General features: G+C 41.4%; 1 protein-coding gene across 8 annotated transcripts in view; it reads right to left on the bottom strand.

Moving 5' to 3' along the window:
* Positions 1-216: 216 nt before the first annotated feature.
* KALRN (kalirin RhoGEF kinase) overlaps positions 217-18,250 on the bottom strand; it is a 637,395-nt gene continuing 619,361 nt past the window's right edge. For all 8 annotated transcript variants that reach the window (XM_046658061.1, XM_046658067.1, XM_046658063.1 and 5 more), the window contains 4 exons: positions 17,868-17,946; positions 10,857-11,057; positions 7,649-7,787; positions 217-7,067 (listed from right to left, as the gene is read on the bottom strand). In XM_046658061.1, the coding sequence (XP_046514017.1) occupies positions 6,522-7,067; positions 7,649-7,787; positions 10,857-11,057; positions 17,868-17,946 (965 nt within the window). In that variant the 3' untranslated portion in view covers positions 217-6,521. The remainder of the gene's footprint in view (positions 7,068-7,648; positions 7,788-10,856; positions 11,058-17,867; positions 17,947-18,250) is intronic.

Raw genomic sequence — 18,250 nt, 5'->3', positions numbered from 1 at the left:
CACACACACCTGAGGCTTACTCAGCAAGTTGACTAGAGAAATGCCTTAGAAAATTTCTCTGGGATACACAGTTGTGGCTTTCTTTCCAAACTCGTGGGCAAAATGTGCTGTAATAATAATGTGATATATTCCCTTCATATATATGGATGAAGAGAGAAAAAAAAATTTTGTGAACAAAGGTTTTAATTAGAAAGAAAACGAAAAGACGACCAGAAATATCTTGAGTATAGTATATTTATAGGAATGCATAACTTGTGAGATGTACATTTTGAAGTTGCATCCATAACTCATAACATTTACTGTAGTAATAATAACAAGACAGCAGGTCATCACTTTACAACATTACACATGAATGATTTTGACTTACAAATAAAATATTTACAACTACCTTTACAAAACGACATTGTGTGCATACAAAATGAACAACTGCAGAAAAACTTAAAAATAATAAGACAACCAAAAACCCAGAAGATACACTTAAGGCAGACCAGCAAGACACTGAAATAATTAAGGCTGTGGAATTCTTCTGCACCTTGAAAATATAGAGCTATTTATCAATACTGTGGAGTGATTTTAAATCAATTGTTACAAGCCTGATGGAAGCATGTACTTCTATGTATATGTGTAATGGTCCCTATGGGGAAACCTGTCCATTTATGGATAAGGCCCTTTATCTGAATGGCCAGAGAAGCCCACCCCAAACTCTCAAAATACTTGGTGGGGAAGGGATCGCTCAAAACCAAAAGGTGCCAATGCAGTTTGCAAACCAACTATTAATAATTCAACTATAAAGATATGAATATAAAGACTTCAGGTAAACAGAATAACTAAAATAATGGCCCCATTATGTTTCAGGCTTTGTTTTTGGCTTTGTGGACTTCAAAAGGGAACAAATAATTCCCAGATGAGTGAAACTAACTCTGCCCATCAGCCCTAATGGTTTTGAATGTCCCTAAATGGTTTTCCAATAGAAAAACTGACCCACCTGGGCTGTCTTCACATGGATAGATTTCTGCATATGAGCAATAACATATACATACGTATTATACACTATATACATGTACAGATGTACATATATCCATATTTTCCAACAGTTTGCACTTTGATCACTACTGTTATCTGACTACGATCTCATTCTGAAGACTCCAGTTTTTCAGTCTTCACATTTGTCCTAACTACTAGTTTTACTCACCTTCCCCATAGAGTAGGCTGAAGTTTGGCAGAAACAGAAGTAAAAAGCACCAGGGTCAAAAAAATCAAACACAGAGATGACAGATATGGCTTCAGTTAGTAAGAGAAGATGCATGTTTTGTTCATTTCAGATTCATAACCACAGTCTTTGAGATCGTGGTAACAGTCTCCATAATACTCCAGGATGTGGTACGTTTCTTGATAGAAGTCAGGCATTGGTGGAACTCATGTTAGCTGTTCCTGGGCTGGCAAATTAGCTTGCTTCAATTAAGCCTCAGGAGTTGGGACTCCAAGAATTATTTGCCCTTTTCCGCACCACCTTCCCTTTTCTCAGCTGTCCTCACTATCTGAAATAACAGTTATCTGAAGAAACAGTTAATCTTGATCATTTGAATAAAACCAAACCTGACCCCATTTTAGAATCTCCCAGCAAACAGGCTGACAGGAAAGCACAATAGCCTATGAGTATGAATTTCAGGCTTTCTATTAAATGTCCCTTAAAGATGAAAATTTGTCTTAAAGTAATTGCTTTTTCCTCTCCTCTAACTTCTCCATATACTGAAAATGAGGAAGAAATGCCTTTCATAGAAAATATGGCCTGTGATATTTCTGTGTTATATGTCTGTATAGATTTCTCACATGAATAATATTTTCTATTAAAAACCTCTAGTGCTGTGGACAAATTTCAGCCCTTTTTAACCCTCTAGAATTAATGAAACAACTCAGAGCCTTGTAGATTTTAGAAAAGAAATATTAACATGGTAGCTTCGCTTGTCTTAGTGGAGTATGTGTAAACCTTATCTTTGCTAACACCACCCCAGCTTTAATCATTCATTTCCAAATGCACCCTAAAGCTTAAATAGTTAAGAAAAACCATAATGTAAATAAGTCAAATACTGTGTTTGCCCAACTCAGACTTCATAGCCATGCTACCCAGGAGAGAAAGGAATAAGGCCCACATTTCTCAAAACTGAACAAGGAAGTGGTGAGTCTGCACTTTTGCCCTATTCCAGAAACCCCTTGTGTTTGAAATAGCTCCACCTCTAGCAAATGCATGGGACAAAGCTTTACTTAATACACGGAAATAACCATTAGATAGTTTAAAACATGTTTTCTCCCTTGTCTTCTCACAAATCTAAATGTCCATGCTCTTCCACCATGGCAAGAAAAAAGGTAATGACTAAGTCACAGGCACTAAATCATAGAGACGATAGGACAGCAAATATGCAACTCCTGAAACACCTAATTATCTAAAAAAAGGATCCAAGATTTTCCCTCCAAAAACCAACAGTTCAATTTTTTACCTGTGCATTTAATTTGCCTCTTATAATAGAGGCCTGTGAGACTCTAAAGAAATGAGTTGTGATATCAGAAAATATTTTATTCTCACTTCTGCCCTCCCAGTGAGGAGAGTGGCTGTTTGGGTTTTTCTCTGTCAATTTTTCCAAAGCATAAAGCTTGAGAAGGGAGAGTGGCAGTTGCTTTGGGGGCATCTTACTCTTTGCGTCTGCCGTAAGATACACTGGAGAAAACAGTTTATTAATATAAGCTGCATCAGCTCTCCTACCCTTTTTCTGTAGACAAGCTTTTAAATGATTGAAATTACAGGCTAAGACCAAATAACATCTAGACAAAGAGCAGCTAGTACTTCCAATTAAAATCAGTTTAAAGAATTTAATCCCGTGAGTTTACAAATAGTATCTAAAGACATGAATATTGAAAACCTGGAATGTTCAAAGTCACCATCAATAAAATTCTTCGCACTGGCAGTGTGTAGCACTTTAAAAGAATCAAAGTGTTTTCTAGACATCCCAACAAAGGTGTTTTTCCAACATTCCTATGAGATTAATGTCCTCCCCTCCTTCTCCACAACTCCCATTTTAACAATGGGGACATTTGGGGCAGAAAAAACACTTTCTGTAAGAAAGGACGAATCAGGAATAGCTGAGGTTGAAACTCAAGAATTCCTAGGCTCCCCCATATTCAGATGTTTTCACTTAAAAGATAGTTTAAAATAAAGAGAAAATGCTGCACTATCAGTTAATCTAAATACAATGAACTTCTTTATCTCCCATCCTCCCCTCTAAAAGGCACTACTATTTATAAAGCCTTTGTGAACCACAAAGCGGTGAATCCAGCTTTTCCTCTGCTTCCTCCCCACTCTCCCAAGAGTGTTTGTAGCCGTGAGAGACCCGAAGGACACCTCCACCGTGACAATTTTGTTCTTAAAGTTTTTCCCACATTCAGCTGTAAGTGGCTACAAATCTATTTAATTTGAAACAAATGTAAAAGATGCAGTAAGTCATTATACCTTTTCAAAATTATTATGGGTTGTCCCTGATCTTTTCTTCCTGTCTGCATCCCACCCTTACAAGACAAAACCCAAAACACCTCCAAACCCCATTCAATGACTATGAGCCACCCAAGAAAAATGTGACTTTAACCAATATTTATTTTTCCCATTTCAACTGGAAGCTTACTCTCACTAATTCCTAGTTAAGTTTTGATTTCAAGAACTACCATAATTATAGTAGAAATGGACCATTTTCTTTTCTCTCCTCTCTTCTTTACCACAAAGTAATCAATCTCTCTGCCAAAATGGGTATATGAAAGTGGGTCCTACTCCTTCGGGCCTCACCACAGTTGCCCACAGAGCAACTCAAGTACATTTCCCAGCCCTGTCTTCTGGGATTCCTTGTTCTTTCCAACTTGCTATGGAGAATTCTTGAACCAGGACAGCTATCTCATCCCTGTTGGGAGGGACCAGGAGCTTTGCAGACAGGGGACCACCTGTTAGTTTTCTCCAGTTATCAAACTATATGAAATATACACCCTTTCTCTTGGGGCCTTTATTAAATTCATTCTATTCTAATGATTGTACTTTGGCTCCAATTAACAAAATCATACTGCTTTTCATTTCTACGTCACTCCTTTCCTGTCTCCTCACTTCCCCAACATGTGTATTGGGGGAATTCCACACTACTTCACATCTGGACCATCTCAACTCTGATAGAAAAGCTGATATCAAAGCTTGGGCTCTAACATTCTGTCCAACACCCTCCCCACAACAAGATTTCATTAATGCTCTCCTGTGCAACCTGTGCCCCATTGCCCTAGGCCCCATCCTTCTCAAGCAGAAGCTCAGCATGTCTCCTAGATGGTCATAAAAACTCAACATGATTCAGCAGGGGGCTCTGTTCTCCACAATGGATGGAACAGAACTTGTCACGTGTACTTTATGGATATTTGGAATCCTCAGCACCTGCGATCTATCCTATGACAAGCCCTATGGACCAGGCTTTCTTTTTTTATGCTGTATGTCATAATGAAGACATGTTTACTAAAAGAGTTTTTAGTATATATGTTTTAAATTTTGAAATATTGTATCATATAGTATTTGTATATACACATGGGTTTCAATGATCAATATGGAGGGCTAGTCAAGAGAGAGCTCTGAGAAAGGGAGCCTTGATGACCCAGGAACAGATACAGTTGGAGTCATTTTCCATCTATTTGGTTAATCCTGAAATATGAAGTGCTATCCAGTCTTATTGCTTGTCCTTTCTACTAGTTTATTAATCTATAATCTTGGATGGGATGAGGTGGAGGGTGGATGAGGAAGTTGACTTTGAAACCAATGGAAAAGAATGATGAGAATATTCAATTCACATTTCCACTGTGGGAATAAGTGTTCTTATATTTTAAAGTTCAGGCTTAGTTTCCACCATTCTTTTCCATTTAGATATGTTTGTAGTTCCATTAATCCTTCATAAACTCTCTGATTGCACCTCTGTGCTGCGTGATTTTAATCTTCTCAATCCTATTATAGGAGAGAAGCAATGCCCTTAAACCTGATTTGGACAAACACTTGAGTTATATTTTCAAAATATGATTTGTATAACAGCAATTTTCAAATTCTAGAAAACAAAGGGTGGATCATCTACAAAAATAAAAAGAAGAAAAAAAAAACAAAACAAGACAGAAAGAAAAACCATGAAATGCCCAGGTTTAATTTTTTTTCCCACCAGCAGAAGAAAGGGCAGTTCGTAATCATCTTGCACGGAGAATATACACCAGACAGCAGCGTTGGTCTCTAAGTGCAATCAGTCTTTTTAGTCCACGGAAATGTCGGCGGCTGAGTGCTGATAGGTATTGCAATCGCAGCTAAAACTCAAGGTGCTGTCAGGATGATACATCAGATTCTATTCCATGGCTTCAAAAAGGACTGGGGACCAGGCCTTTAAAGGGCCTATATGGCTGCCTCCTTTTGGTAAGTATCCCTTAGCTTCCATAAGGGGGTAGAAACAAAGCAGGCCAACTTTCTGAGGATTGCACCCCACAGCTGTAGGAGACACCAGAAAGTGTTGTGACGTTGTTCGTAGGAACTATAGGAAAGGTTTTGATTTGCCCTTTTGTATGAACCTGTTAGATTCATAACCTGTTTCAAACCAAGTGTAGACATAAAAATAGCCCCACAACTCTTACTGTGTTTGGACTGATTTCCTGGCAGGCTTTCCTGCCAGATGAACTCTGAGCTGCCAATGAATTTGGGGGTAGCATTTCATATACAGAACCTATGTTGTCAAATGCCTGTGGCCAAGAGAAAAATCTTCTCGTTCACAGATTGCAAAAGGGTAACATTGCTTTCTCTGAATGCACAGGTTCTGGTAAAAGATTTCTATACAAGATTTATAAAATGCTCTAAAAAACTTGTCATCTAATTGTGCTTAGTCAAAACAATGTAATGCTTCGGTAAATAAACTACTGTCTTAACTGGAGCACTCAAAGTTACTTACGATTGATTTCATATATATCTCTATATTATAAAACTCTGAAACCTGAATGGGATATATTTTACTGTATTTGTATCCTATTAAGAAACTATATCTAAGTAATCTAAACCAGAAGAGTTGACATACATGACATCTCTATTAAATACAAGTTTTTGATTAAAATTTCAACAAAGGCAGAAACCTTTTATACTCATTACAGTGAGCTTAAGTTTTGCCCAGGAAACCACTCATTTTGGAATGCCCAATTAACGTTTTATAACAGCGAATATTCTTGTTATCCTTGCCCCTTTTTTAATACTTTCAGTGACTCTTTGCATCTTTCTGTCTTCTGAATGGCCTTCTGGAAAGCCCCTGGCTTTAGGGTGATTTTACTCCTGCTCAGACCCTGAATAACCACTGACGAGGTTGAAGAGGTACATCTCTCAATCCAGAGAACCACATGGAGCGAAATAATTAACCAAGTTATTTACAGACACATTCAGTCTTGCTTTGGTTCACACTGCACTTCCATGTGAAACCTCAAGGGCCAGGAGATGGCTACGTCCCTTGGTTTACCCGGTTGACAATGTAGCTCTTGACATTGGGAATAGGTCGCACGTCGTTCTGATGCTTGCGGCGTTCTATGAAGCACGCCAGGCGGGAGGTATCCAGGGGGATCTTGGAGTAGCTGCCATTGTGGGGCTGCAGCCATGGATGCTGCAGGCAGGTGGCCGCCGTGGGCCGCCTTCGAAAGTCTTCCTGTAAGATCACGTTGATGAAATCTCTGGCGGCATTGCTCACGCCACAGAAGTATTCATGGGGGAAGCTGAAGTCCACCCTGCACACGTTGATACACGTTTCCTCTTTGCTCTCATCCAAGAAGGGGGAGACCCCACTCAGCATGACATATGTCAGAACCCCGATGCTCCAGATATCTGTGCCCAGGGACACAGGGATGCCTTGGATCACTTCTGGGGCAGCAAACTCGGGGTTCCCCAACAGGTGGTGTATGTGGAAGTGACCTGAGATCTGGACAGCATCCTCCAAGTCGATGAGCTTCACTCGAGGCACTGGAATCCGTAGGTCAATGAGCAGGTTTTCAGGCTGCGGAGATCCAGGGAGGCAGGGAGAAGAGAAGGCAAGTTCAGATCTCTGTTTTCACCACCAGGAGGACTCCACTGGTTCTAGGCCGCTTTGCTATTCTTTGATAAAGCCTATGGTGTGTGGGACATTCCCTATGCAAAGTGCATAGCGGGCTTCAAAGAAACTAAGCTCTAAGTGTGGGTGGTACTTCAGAGAAGTTGTTTGACATTGAAAATCATCTTTTCTTAACTACTCCTTACTCCTGCATTGAATCAAGAATAAATTATTCATTTTGGACAACAGGAGCTTCTTTTTGAGCACCGTGAAAAAGAAGGTGACATTTATTGGCTTCCTTCGATAAAGTTAGACGAAGTCGTTAAAGCTTCCCTACCTTCTCCACTCACATGTCATTGTGACTCTGCTGTGTTCTCATTAATTCACAAACAACACAATTAAACCGTGTAACAACCTAGTTTCTGTTGAGTATTCATAAGGAGTCTCCTCTAAGTAAATAAAATACATGGGAATTTCCATCCCTCAAGGGTAACGACTGGCAGGTGGGACTTAACCATTTCCCTGCGAGGGTTGCTATTTCTTCTTACCTTTATGTCCAAATGTGCAACCCTGCAGTTGTGAAGGTACTGCAGAGCCTCCATGATGTCCCGGATGTAGAAAGCTACTTTTTCTTCCATCAGCTCATCATGATTCATAAGGTAGTCTAAGAGCCGGCCATCGTCCATCCTGAAAGTAGGGAGGAAGAGGCAAAGGAAAACGTTTGTAAAGAAACAGAAAACTAATGCATATATAGAGCTGTAGGATCACTAAGACCTATCCCATCCCCTATTGTAAGTGAAGATCAATGTTGCACACGTGCATATTTTAGTTAGAGCCCAAAGTTAGAATAACGCTCAGAACTTCAATCAATCAATCAGTCAATCAATAAATAACAAAGGTCATATGCTTCAGGGAAGAAATTTGTGTGAACTTAAGACACATTCTGTTTTGTTAGCTTTTAAAATTGCTCACAAGGAAAAGGGTCTGACACCCTTTTAAGGGGTTAGATTGCAAAATAGAGAAAGTCTTCACAGAGAGAGAGAGATCTTGGCAATATTCTAATGAACCAGAACCTGGTGGCTGCGAGCAACCCCACATAGGTTTTGCAAATTGCTTTTATTTGTGAATTTTTAATTGGGGAAAATGGAAAGTAGGCAAAGTTTGTCCCTGGCATTCCTGACCCCTTTTGAATCCTCTGCCTTTTGCGCAACTTTCCAATCTTAAAAACTGTGAGTGAAAACAGTGTATGAGGAGCCAGCCAGATACAGACTTGAATCCTGGTTCTGCCACTTACAGGCTGGGGGCTTGGAGCAAGTCATTCAAACTCTCTGTGTTTTGGTTTCTTCATCTTTAAAATGGGAATAATAACAACAATCATAACACCTTCATTATGAGGATTGTGCAAGGATCAAGTGAGACAATGAGTACTGAAGCATAAATGGTAGCCATAGGAAGTGCTCAATAAATGACAACTATTTTCAGGTACCCTGTGCCCTCTTTAGCGAGGAGTGACCATACGTCAGGCAGTTATTCTCTAAGGAACATTGAGCTGTGAGAGGCACATCCCCAGGAAATGCCCAGGCAGAGGAGCTTGAGCCAAAGTGAGTAAACACTTTCCAGCACAGCTGAAACCCGCTGGCCAAGTTTCCATTCTCCTCTCCAGCTTTTTCCTTCCCACTGGTCTCTTCTCCTGCTTTCCTTGACAGGAACAAAGGCGAGGACCAGTGAAGACCTCCTTTGCCCTCTGACCCTCCAGGGTGGGGTGGGAGTGGTGAGCGTGGCATGGAGTAGGACTGGGCTCGTTAGATGCATCCCCTGATCTCCTGGGAATGCTTCAGGGAGAACATCACAGGAGCGCTGCTCTGAGACCAGAACATCTTAGCCACCAAGTTCACTCTTAAAGTTCATGGATAATGCAGATGCCCAGGCCCCGCCCTATACTAGGGGAGCAGAACCTCAGTTGCCTGGTAGTAAAAGCCCTACCAGCGATTTGGATGACTGCCCAAGGGGGACCCACAGTCATGGCAAAACCAAGATTGAGCACCGGCTTCAGCTCAGGCACTGCCTCTCCACAAATCTTCCCTGAACCTCGAGTCCAGCCAAGAACCTTTCCATCTTCTCACAGCAACCCTCTCCCGCGTATGCACTTACCATGCTAGACTGAACTCACTCCTTTATCTATTGGTCTTCCTCATGAGGCTTACAACTCCTCCAGGGCGAGAACTCTATCTTTCCATCTTTGTTCTTCCCACCCTGGCCAAGGTCTACACAGTGGCTGGTGTACAGTGACTGCTCAGTAACTGTTTGATAAGCTAATCCAATCCAGTATTCATCTAATTTAATCCTTGCAACATCTTGAGAAGCAGAAATAATTCTTCAGACTTCCCAGGTGAGTACGCTGAGGCCCAGGAAGCTAACTACACTGCCCCAAATCTCAGAGCTGGGATCAGAGCCTAGGTTCCTCCTTCCAAGCCCGGCTCCTCCCCATTGCACTGTGGCAGTCTGGTAGTCAACACCTTCCCTTGGGATGGTAATCAGCAATCTCAGGGGCAAAGGTTCTGGATCTGCTGTACCACCATGGTACGCAAGTGACAGTATCTCTTCTTGAAACTGAAGGATAACATGTTGTCACTTGCAGACAAAGATAGTTCACAGTCAAACAGACTATTGCTTTTGAGTTAGGAAGCTCCCAACAAACAGGTTAGGCTCTGAAAGGCTGTTTATAAGAATATTTGTTAAATCCAGAGTGACAATCTACCAGCTACTACACAGCTATATAAAGTTAAGCATCACAAAAGAATTACAAATATTACCAGTGTTGGTTTTGTCTCCTCTTGTTTCTTTTCAATCAATTACAAAATGTAGCCAAAAATATTTGTGTTTTGGTTTTCTTTCTTTCATCATAAATAAATTTATAAGTTACTGCCTCACAGGGCCCTATACAGACACCTCAACTAACAAGCACACAAGAGCAAGACAGAATGACAGTTGAAAAGCTGTAAATGGAGGTCTTCTCTCCCAAACATCAGTTCATCCAGGGCCATATAAGGCATTGGTCTTCGGTGCAAATGTCTGTCTTCTCTTCAGGTTCAGGGCCCCATCAGTACCGATTGATAACATTTCTGTGAAGGCTCAGTACTTTGGAAAAGACTCTGTTCTCTTTGGCCTCTGTAAGATCTCTCTGAACCACAGAGAATGATCTTGGCTTTGGAAGTAGTAGGGAGAATGTGACCTTATTGCTGAAGTCTGGGGTCAAGTATGTGGCCCCAGGTATATGGTTGCCCGAGTCCCTAGATAATCTGGAATGAGTGCAATGCTCTGAAGGTAAGGTTCCACCCTAGGAGGCATTTCTTGGGTGGTAGACTGGGGACGCTATGGCAGTGGGTTGATGCACAAACTGCTCTCTTTCATTTCAGCTCTCCTGTGACAATAACCCCACTGTCAATAAGCTTTCCCTAAACTCCTGCCCAGTCCAAGAGACCATAATAGAAAGAAAAGGAAAGTTGGAGTGAGAAAGACGTGGGTTCAAGTCTCAGCTTCTCCATTTCCTAGTTTTAAGGAGCTAGTTTTAGTGATCTCCCTTATTTTTTGATTTTCTAATCTATAAAATGAGAATAACATTTTTGAACAATGGAGGAGAGAGTGCATGTGACATACAACACATCGTAAACTATAAGACACTGTGTCCATCAGTTGTGGACAATAAGTAATCCAAACAGCTGGGGACCACCTTGGAGAGATGACCCCTGGACTCACAGTTCCAAAATCAGGATGTAGGATGTGGGGGACTCGTAGGTATCATGCAGAGTGATGTACTGGGGGTGCTGCAGGTGCTGGAGCAGGGCAGCCTCGTGGGCAGCCTGCTCTTTTTTCTTCATCTTTTTGCTGACGAATTTCACGGCGACGTCTTTGCGGGTAGCTTTGTGAATGCACTTCTTTACTATGGAGAAACGGCCTCTGGAAAACAAAAGGGAGACAGTGTTTTGCCAAGGTTTTCGACAATGAGGTACCATTTTATTCAAAGATGTGAAAAGGTTTATCAGAAGTGGTCAGACAGCAACACTTTACTAGGAATCCTGCTCTCCCGTATTTGCAATTATAATGTTGTCATTCAGAAAAACCATTTTTCCTTCCTTACCATTTTAGGGATTTTTGAGATGTGAAAAACTAACACATAACATTTTTTCGTCAATATATTTCTGTCTTTTTGAACATCAACCACAGGTTTAGTTTTCTTTTCTAAACAGAGCATATTTCTATAAAATGCAACAATAACAACAGTAACAATGTAAAAGAAGGTGGAATTCTGCTCTATGATAATTTCAAAAACATTTTTCAGAGGCAATTTTTCATTTTATTTTGTATTTATTATCTTTTTATTATGAAAAATTTCTAATATATACAAAAGTAGAGAGACTAGTATAATAGATTTCCTAGGCACCCAGTGGCCTGCTTCAATAATTATCAACATTTTGCCAACCTTATTTCATCTATTCCTTTCCTGCCACATGCCTTTCTTTTTTTCTCGAGTATTTTAAGCAAAATCCAGTTATCATGTTATTTCACTGATAAATACTTCAGTTTGCATCTCTAATTGCCAAGGACATTTTAAAATATAGAACTACCATGCTGTTTTCACATCTAACAAAAGTAACCACATCTAAAAGAGACAGAATGGTTCCCAGACCCAGCCATAGTCCTGTGGAAGGAAGTTAAGAGAGTGAAATAGAAGGAGAACTGGTCAGCAAGGAAGCAGAGAAAGAGAGGGTCAAAGAGGTGACAAGGCAGGGCCATCCAAGGCCCATCCATGAGGTGCACTAGCCCATGAGCACAGGAACAAATGGTCTGAAGAGCAGTCCATCCTCTGGCAGAAATGGATGCATCAGACACCATGGCCACCACTAAGATTGTCCAACCGACTCCTGGACCTACCTCCACGCTCACAAAGCAACTTTCTAATAATAATACTTTTTTTCCACTATAGATTTTCCCAAAAGAAGAGAATGTGTTAATCAAGAAAAGTATTAGACAAATATTAATTGAATGCCTTTTATATACCAGACATCATTCTTGGTATAGTGAGCAAGTCCTTGGTCAAACCGGCAGTTCTGTTTTAAATTATCATCATAAATTGCCATTCTGGTTTTTGATAGCACTCTCTTGTGAGTTTGGTTATCATAAGTGACCCCTTCCTGAGGACTATGGATGCATGAGAACATCTGAGTGCTGAGGATAGATCTCCTGAACTTAGTGGCCATGTCTAGGTACTGCTAACTTAATTTTTTTTCTTAATTTTGTGTTTCTCAAAGTTATGCATCCTATGGTTTAAAAAGTCAATTAGTTCTAGTAAGGTTTGTTGTCAAAAACAATAGTACAGTCGTGCGCCACATAACAACGTTTCAGTCAACAACAGATCACATATACGACAGTGGTCCCATAAGATTAGAACCATGTGGGCTGGGTGTGTAGTAGGCTGTACCACCTGGGTTTGTGTAAGTGCACTCCATGATGTTCGCACAATGACGGAATCCCCTAATCACCCATTTCTCAGAACATATTCCATTGTTAAGCAACGCATGACTATCCCATCCTTCCAGCCACTCCGATTTTTCCTCCCCTCGAGGCAGTTTAATATATTTTAGGTGACTATTTAGGTATTTACTTCTATGTCTCTAAATGTAGTATGTTTTATGTGGCTACTTCTTGAGTTTTAGTTTTTGTTATTATCTGTTGCCATCCCACTCTGGAAGATGGGATTTTAGTCTCTTTCCTCCCTCTGTCTTCACCACATAACCACCTTTCCCATCCCCCATTCTCCCAACATAATTATACTAAAATCCACATTCAGTGTTTACATTATTGCAATTATATCAGTGCTATTCACAGTTGAACCTTTAGTAAACTAGGAATATTGTTCCTTTTTGTGGTAGAATTCGTTCTTCATTTCTGACAAGCATGTCCCAGGCGGGCTTAGTAGCATAGTGGTTAAGTTTGCATGCTCTGCTTTGGCGGCTCGGGGTTTGTGAGTTCGAATCCTGGGTGTGGACCTGCACAACACTCATTGAGCTGTGTTGTGATGGTGTCCCACATGCAGGGTAGAGGAGGACTGGCACAGATGTTAGCTCAAGGACAATCTTCCTCAAGCAAAAACAGGAGGATTGGCACAGATATTGGCTTAGGGCCAATCTTCCTCACCAAAACAAAAGAGTGTCCTTTATGAGCATCACTCAAAGATTAGTCTGCGTCTAGGAAGGTACTGCAGGCTGACTGAGCAGTGGTTTATGTCCTAGTTCAGTTCTCAAAGTCGTGCTATGCTTGTTTGTGTGTTCTAAATAGACACAGCTTGAAAGTGGCCCAGGATTTGTGTTGTTTTGTACACAGAATTAGGGCCTCCCTTTCTTCAGCTCTCCCCTCACTGAGATTTCCCCCACATTCTTTGGTTCCTTTGGGCTTATTTTGTGGTTCCTTGGCCAGAAAGATAGGCTTCCCTCAGTTTCAGCCTCCTGCACCGTCATGCAGTTCTGCATGAATGGCCTTGGGGTAAAGCCGTGACAGAAAGAAGAGAGAAAAAAACAGGAAATTCCTGCTCTCTTCTGCTCCGAGGGACCCCCTTTCCCTGTCTTTTGGCCAGAAGGATGGGTTCTTCTTGGAGTTTTTGCTGTCTGTACATGCTACAGTTCCCTGATTTCACCCACTCCTGGGTCAAAGCTGGGAGAAGAGGAGAAAACGAACAAACAGAAAGCTCACTGCCACTGTCTCGTCTTTCTTCAAGTTTGGACTTCCCTCCCCAGTCTCTGCTATTTACTTCTCAGAATCCTCAGGAAGTTGTTTTTGTATTTTGTCCTGGGATTCTGCTTGTAATCCATGGGAGAGAGAGGCTACCGTGGCCTTACCTCATCGTGGCCAGCACCTGCATTTGGCTCATTTTACAAGCTGGAGCCTAAGAAGCTCTTTGGGAGCTCAGTGTGGGGCAGCCTATCAGCTTGACCTTCACTGTGGGGTGATCTGACTGAACTGTTGAGCTGGGAAAGCTCCAAACTCAGCATCTTTAAGTCTGTCCTCTTGGGCTCATCAGCTTCCCTGAGAAAGATCCTCCTCCTTTCTGCCTGGAGGTGAAGCCCTCGCTGTCCACTCCGGAGGCTGGTGGATAAGAGAGCTGGGTGCTTGATATCTAGCACTTGTTATTATCATACTGACCCAGTTTGGAGTACGGGTCCACTGCTCTCAGCTGCACTGGCGTCCCCAAGGACAGAAACACTCTGTTGTACCCGTTCCAGAAATTAGACCTCCAGCCTTTTCCTGGACAGGGAAGGACGATCATCCTGCTGTCTGGACAGGGAAGGAGGATCATCCTGCTGTCTGAAGCCGGCAGACCTGGAGCCACAACTTCTTCTCTCACAGAGTTCGGCCAGTCCTTCCAACGTCAGCATCCTCTTTGCACCTATTGCCAGAGGAACTTGGCGCTGCCCTTACCTGAGCCTTTGGAGAATCCTGCTGCAAAAGCGATCCTGGCTCTGCCTGGACCCCACCACTGACTTGGATTGAGTTTGTGCAGGCCTCCTAGGTCGTTTGTCACTCTTTCACCTCTTTTTCTGCTTTTCCTACTTGATTGCTGTTGTCTATTCTTCCAATGTCCTTAGGTTTATGTGCCTACTTTAAAAAAATTCCTTTTCTGTAGATTGAGTGTGGCGTCAGGAGGGAGTGAGGATAGATGGATGTCTTCACCCATCATCCTTACCTGGAGGCCTGGTCCTGCTACCTTGCTGGATCCTGCACAGGTAAGCAGTCAGCATTCCCAGGGGACGGCTCCCTGACTTCTTTACCCCAAAATGGTGCCTGTCTAGTTTATTTCTGGCTAAATATGCTATGCTCATGTGCTCTTTGCTTCTATCATGGGCTACAGGAGTGAAGATATTTTTTTGGTACCATGGTTTTATAATATGTCATTACTAGAGAGCGAGTCTTACCAAGATAGTCACATAGGCCTAGAATTCCAGGTTTAGGTGTGCTGGAGAAAGTTGACTCACTTCTGTGACCCTGGCTCAGATATCTTTCATGTGTCTCATCTAAGCATCTATGTGTTTTATTTCCATTCTGTTACCCTACAGCATTTTTAAAGGATTTTCTGAAAACATGAGGCCTGTTCTTAGGAGACAGGAAAAGCTTCAGGTTGTTGGAGGCGAGATTTTATTTTATTTATTTATTTTTTTGCTGAGGAAGATTCGCCCTGAGCTGACATTTATGCCAATCTTCCTCTATTTTATATGTTGGTCACTGTGATAACATGGCTGCCAACAAGTGGTGCAGGTCCACACCGAGGAACTGAACCCAGGCTGCCAAAGTGAATGTGCCGAACTTCACCCCTAGGCCCCAGGGCCAGTCCCTTCAGATGAGATTTTAAAAAAACCATTGATTGCTTTGAACAGATCAGAATACTGATTTCCCCCCTGAGAAATATCGAAACGTCCATCTCTTCTAGGTGAAACATCCCTTAGCCTATGGCTATCAACAGCAAAAGCAGGTGTTGGGGAGGGATTAACAGGTGTCTGGGTGATGGAACCAGTCTCACTTAGAACCAGGTGGGGATCTGATTTGCTCATTATTGGAATCATATCTAGCTTCACAAATTTTAATATAATGGAGCAAACTAGATTTCAATGACTAGGGTTATTTTTGACAAAAATTACTGTGATGAGAAACAACACATGCTAGTCAAAGAAGCTCAGGCCCAGAGTCAGGTGGCCCAGGAGTTGAATCCAGGCTACACTTACTAGTTGTGGGACCTCGAGAAAGTTATGTAACCCCCCTGAGCTTGAGTTTCCTTTACTGGAAATCTGCTCAAACACTACCTCACAGTGCTATAGGGATCAGATTAAATAACTTTTGTGTAATATCTGCATAGTATCTGTAACACTATAGATACTTAATAAGCATCATCATGATTATCACTGCATAAATTTCCATTGGCCTTTTTTTTTCTCTTTGGCTAGACAAAGAAGAGAGGAAAAGAGAGCTAAAGTTTGTGTTTTTTGCTGAGGAAGATTGGCCCTGAGCTAACATCTGTGCCCATATTCCTCTATTTTACAAGTGGGACACCTGCAGCAGCATGCCTTGATAAGTGGTGCGTGGATCCACGCCCAGGATCCAAACCTGTGAACCCTGGGCTGCCGAAGGGGAGCACGCAAACTTAACCGCTGTACCACTCAGCCAGCCCCTAAAGTTGGTTTTTGATGAAAGGTTCTGTAATGAAAGGCAGTGAATTACATTTCGACTCTGCCTAAGAAACAGGAATAAGGAACATTTTGGCTTTCTTCAGAGCCTCTGTCACAATTACTCCACTTAGGAAATTTATGCTTCATTGAGAGACGTCAATCAGAGATGGAGAGGATGCTAATAGCCCATTGTGAGTGGCTGTTCTTTAATGTATAGGTCCAGGGTGGGTGGGTGGCTTGTAAGATCTACCTGCGTTCTCTATTTATCCAAAGAGCTTGAAGTCAGCAATCCCAAAAGTCCTGTGCACCCCAATGTTTATTGCAGCACTGTTTACAATAGCCAAGACGTGGAAGCAACCTAAGTGTCCAGCAACAGACGAATGGATAAAGAAGATGTGGTACATATATACAATGGAATACTACTCAGCTGCAAAACAGAACAAAATCATTCCATTTGCAATAACATGGATGACCTTGAGAGAATTATGTTAAGTGAAATAAGCCAGCGAGAGAAAGATAATCTGTGTATGACTCCACTCATATGAGGAATTTAAAATTATGGACCAAGAACAGTTTAGTGGATACCAGGGGAAAGGTGGGGTGGGGGGTGGGCACAAAGGGTGAAGTGGTGCACCTACAACATGACTGACAAACATTAATGTACAACTGAAATTTCACAAGATTGTAACCTATATAAATAACTCAATAAAAAAAAAAAAAGATCTACCTGCATTCTCTTGCCTGGACCACGACCCCCTCTGTTCCCTTCCATCAACTATTTTGTGGGACAGGTGACAGATATTTTTCATTATTCTGTTAAAAGTCATATTTTTATCCTTTGTATTTTTGAGGACATACTTTTCTAACCAAAATACTGAAAAAAAAAGAGAGAGAGGGAGGTGTGTGCATGCGTGTGTGAAGGGGGATATTGGACTAGAAATATCCATAAAACAATGTGCTTGACATATGGACATATATGAGACCTGGACCCAACAACTGGTGATTACATATTCATCTCAGGAACACATGGAACGTTTTATGAAAATTGACCATGCCCTACTCATAAAGCGAGTCCTAACAAAAATCAAGGAATCAGCATCATATAGACCAAGTTCTCCAACCACAGTGCAATTAAGGTAGAAATCAGTAACAAGAAGATAATTTCTTAAAATCTCAGACATTTGGAAATTTTAAAATATTTCTATTACAACTGGTTCAGAGAAAAAACTCATAGTTGAAAGAAAAATATTCAGAAGTAAATGATCATGAAAATGCCACATATATGAACTCAGGAGATGTAGCTAAAATTGTACTTTGAAGAAAAGGTTGAGCCTTAGATTCTTATATCAGAAAAGAAGAAAGGCTGAGAGTTGATGAGTGAAGCCTCCAACTTAAGAAGCTGGATAAAGAACAATAGAAAATATACATAAATATTCTAGCTGTTCCTTATTATGGAGAGAATGCACCTAGTAAAAGGACAACAACAAAAGCAAGCCATTATTCTGAGGGGATGTTAAGTGTTCACGAAGGAAGGAAGAGAAAATGGGGTCATTACCTTCCAATTTCATTCAGCTCAGTATAAGCTGAATCGAAATTTTCCTTCCAAGAAATGGTGGCCCCATCGGCAGCAGCATCTTCACGATATTGAGGATGTCATGTAAGAAAGAAAGAAAAGGTTAACAGCAAAGCTCCAGCATCGCCCCAAAGCAATTCTCATGACTAAATATGGAGCCTAGCTCAGTGGGAAAATGCCACGATTCTCTGAAATGTTATTTTTAAAAATTTCATCCATGGGGAAACTGACGTAACGGAGTCAGACTCCCTGCCCCACCTACGTAAACAAAGGGAAAACTCAGGACAGTCCGGAAAGTAACTTCCAGGTATTTTAAAATAGACATTTGGTAGAAAAAATTAAAAGTGAGAGAGAAAAACACTTGG

This window comes from Equus quagga, chromosome 4 (assembly GCF_021613505.1).
Source record: "Equus quagga isolate Etosha38 chromosome 4, UCLA_HA_Equagga_1.0, whole genome shotgun sequence".
Lineage (NCBI taxonomy): Eukaryota > Metazoa > Chordata > Mammalia > Perissodactyla > Equidae > Equus > Equus quagga.
This window is presented reverse-complemented; position numbering and strand designations above follow the sequence as displayed.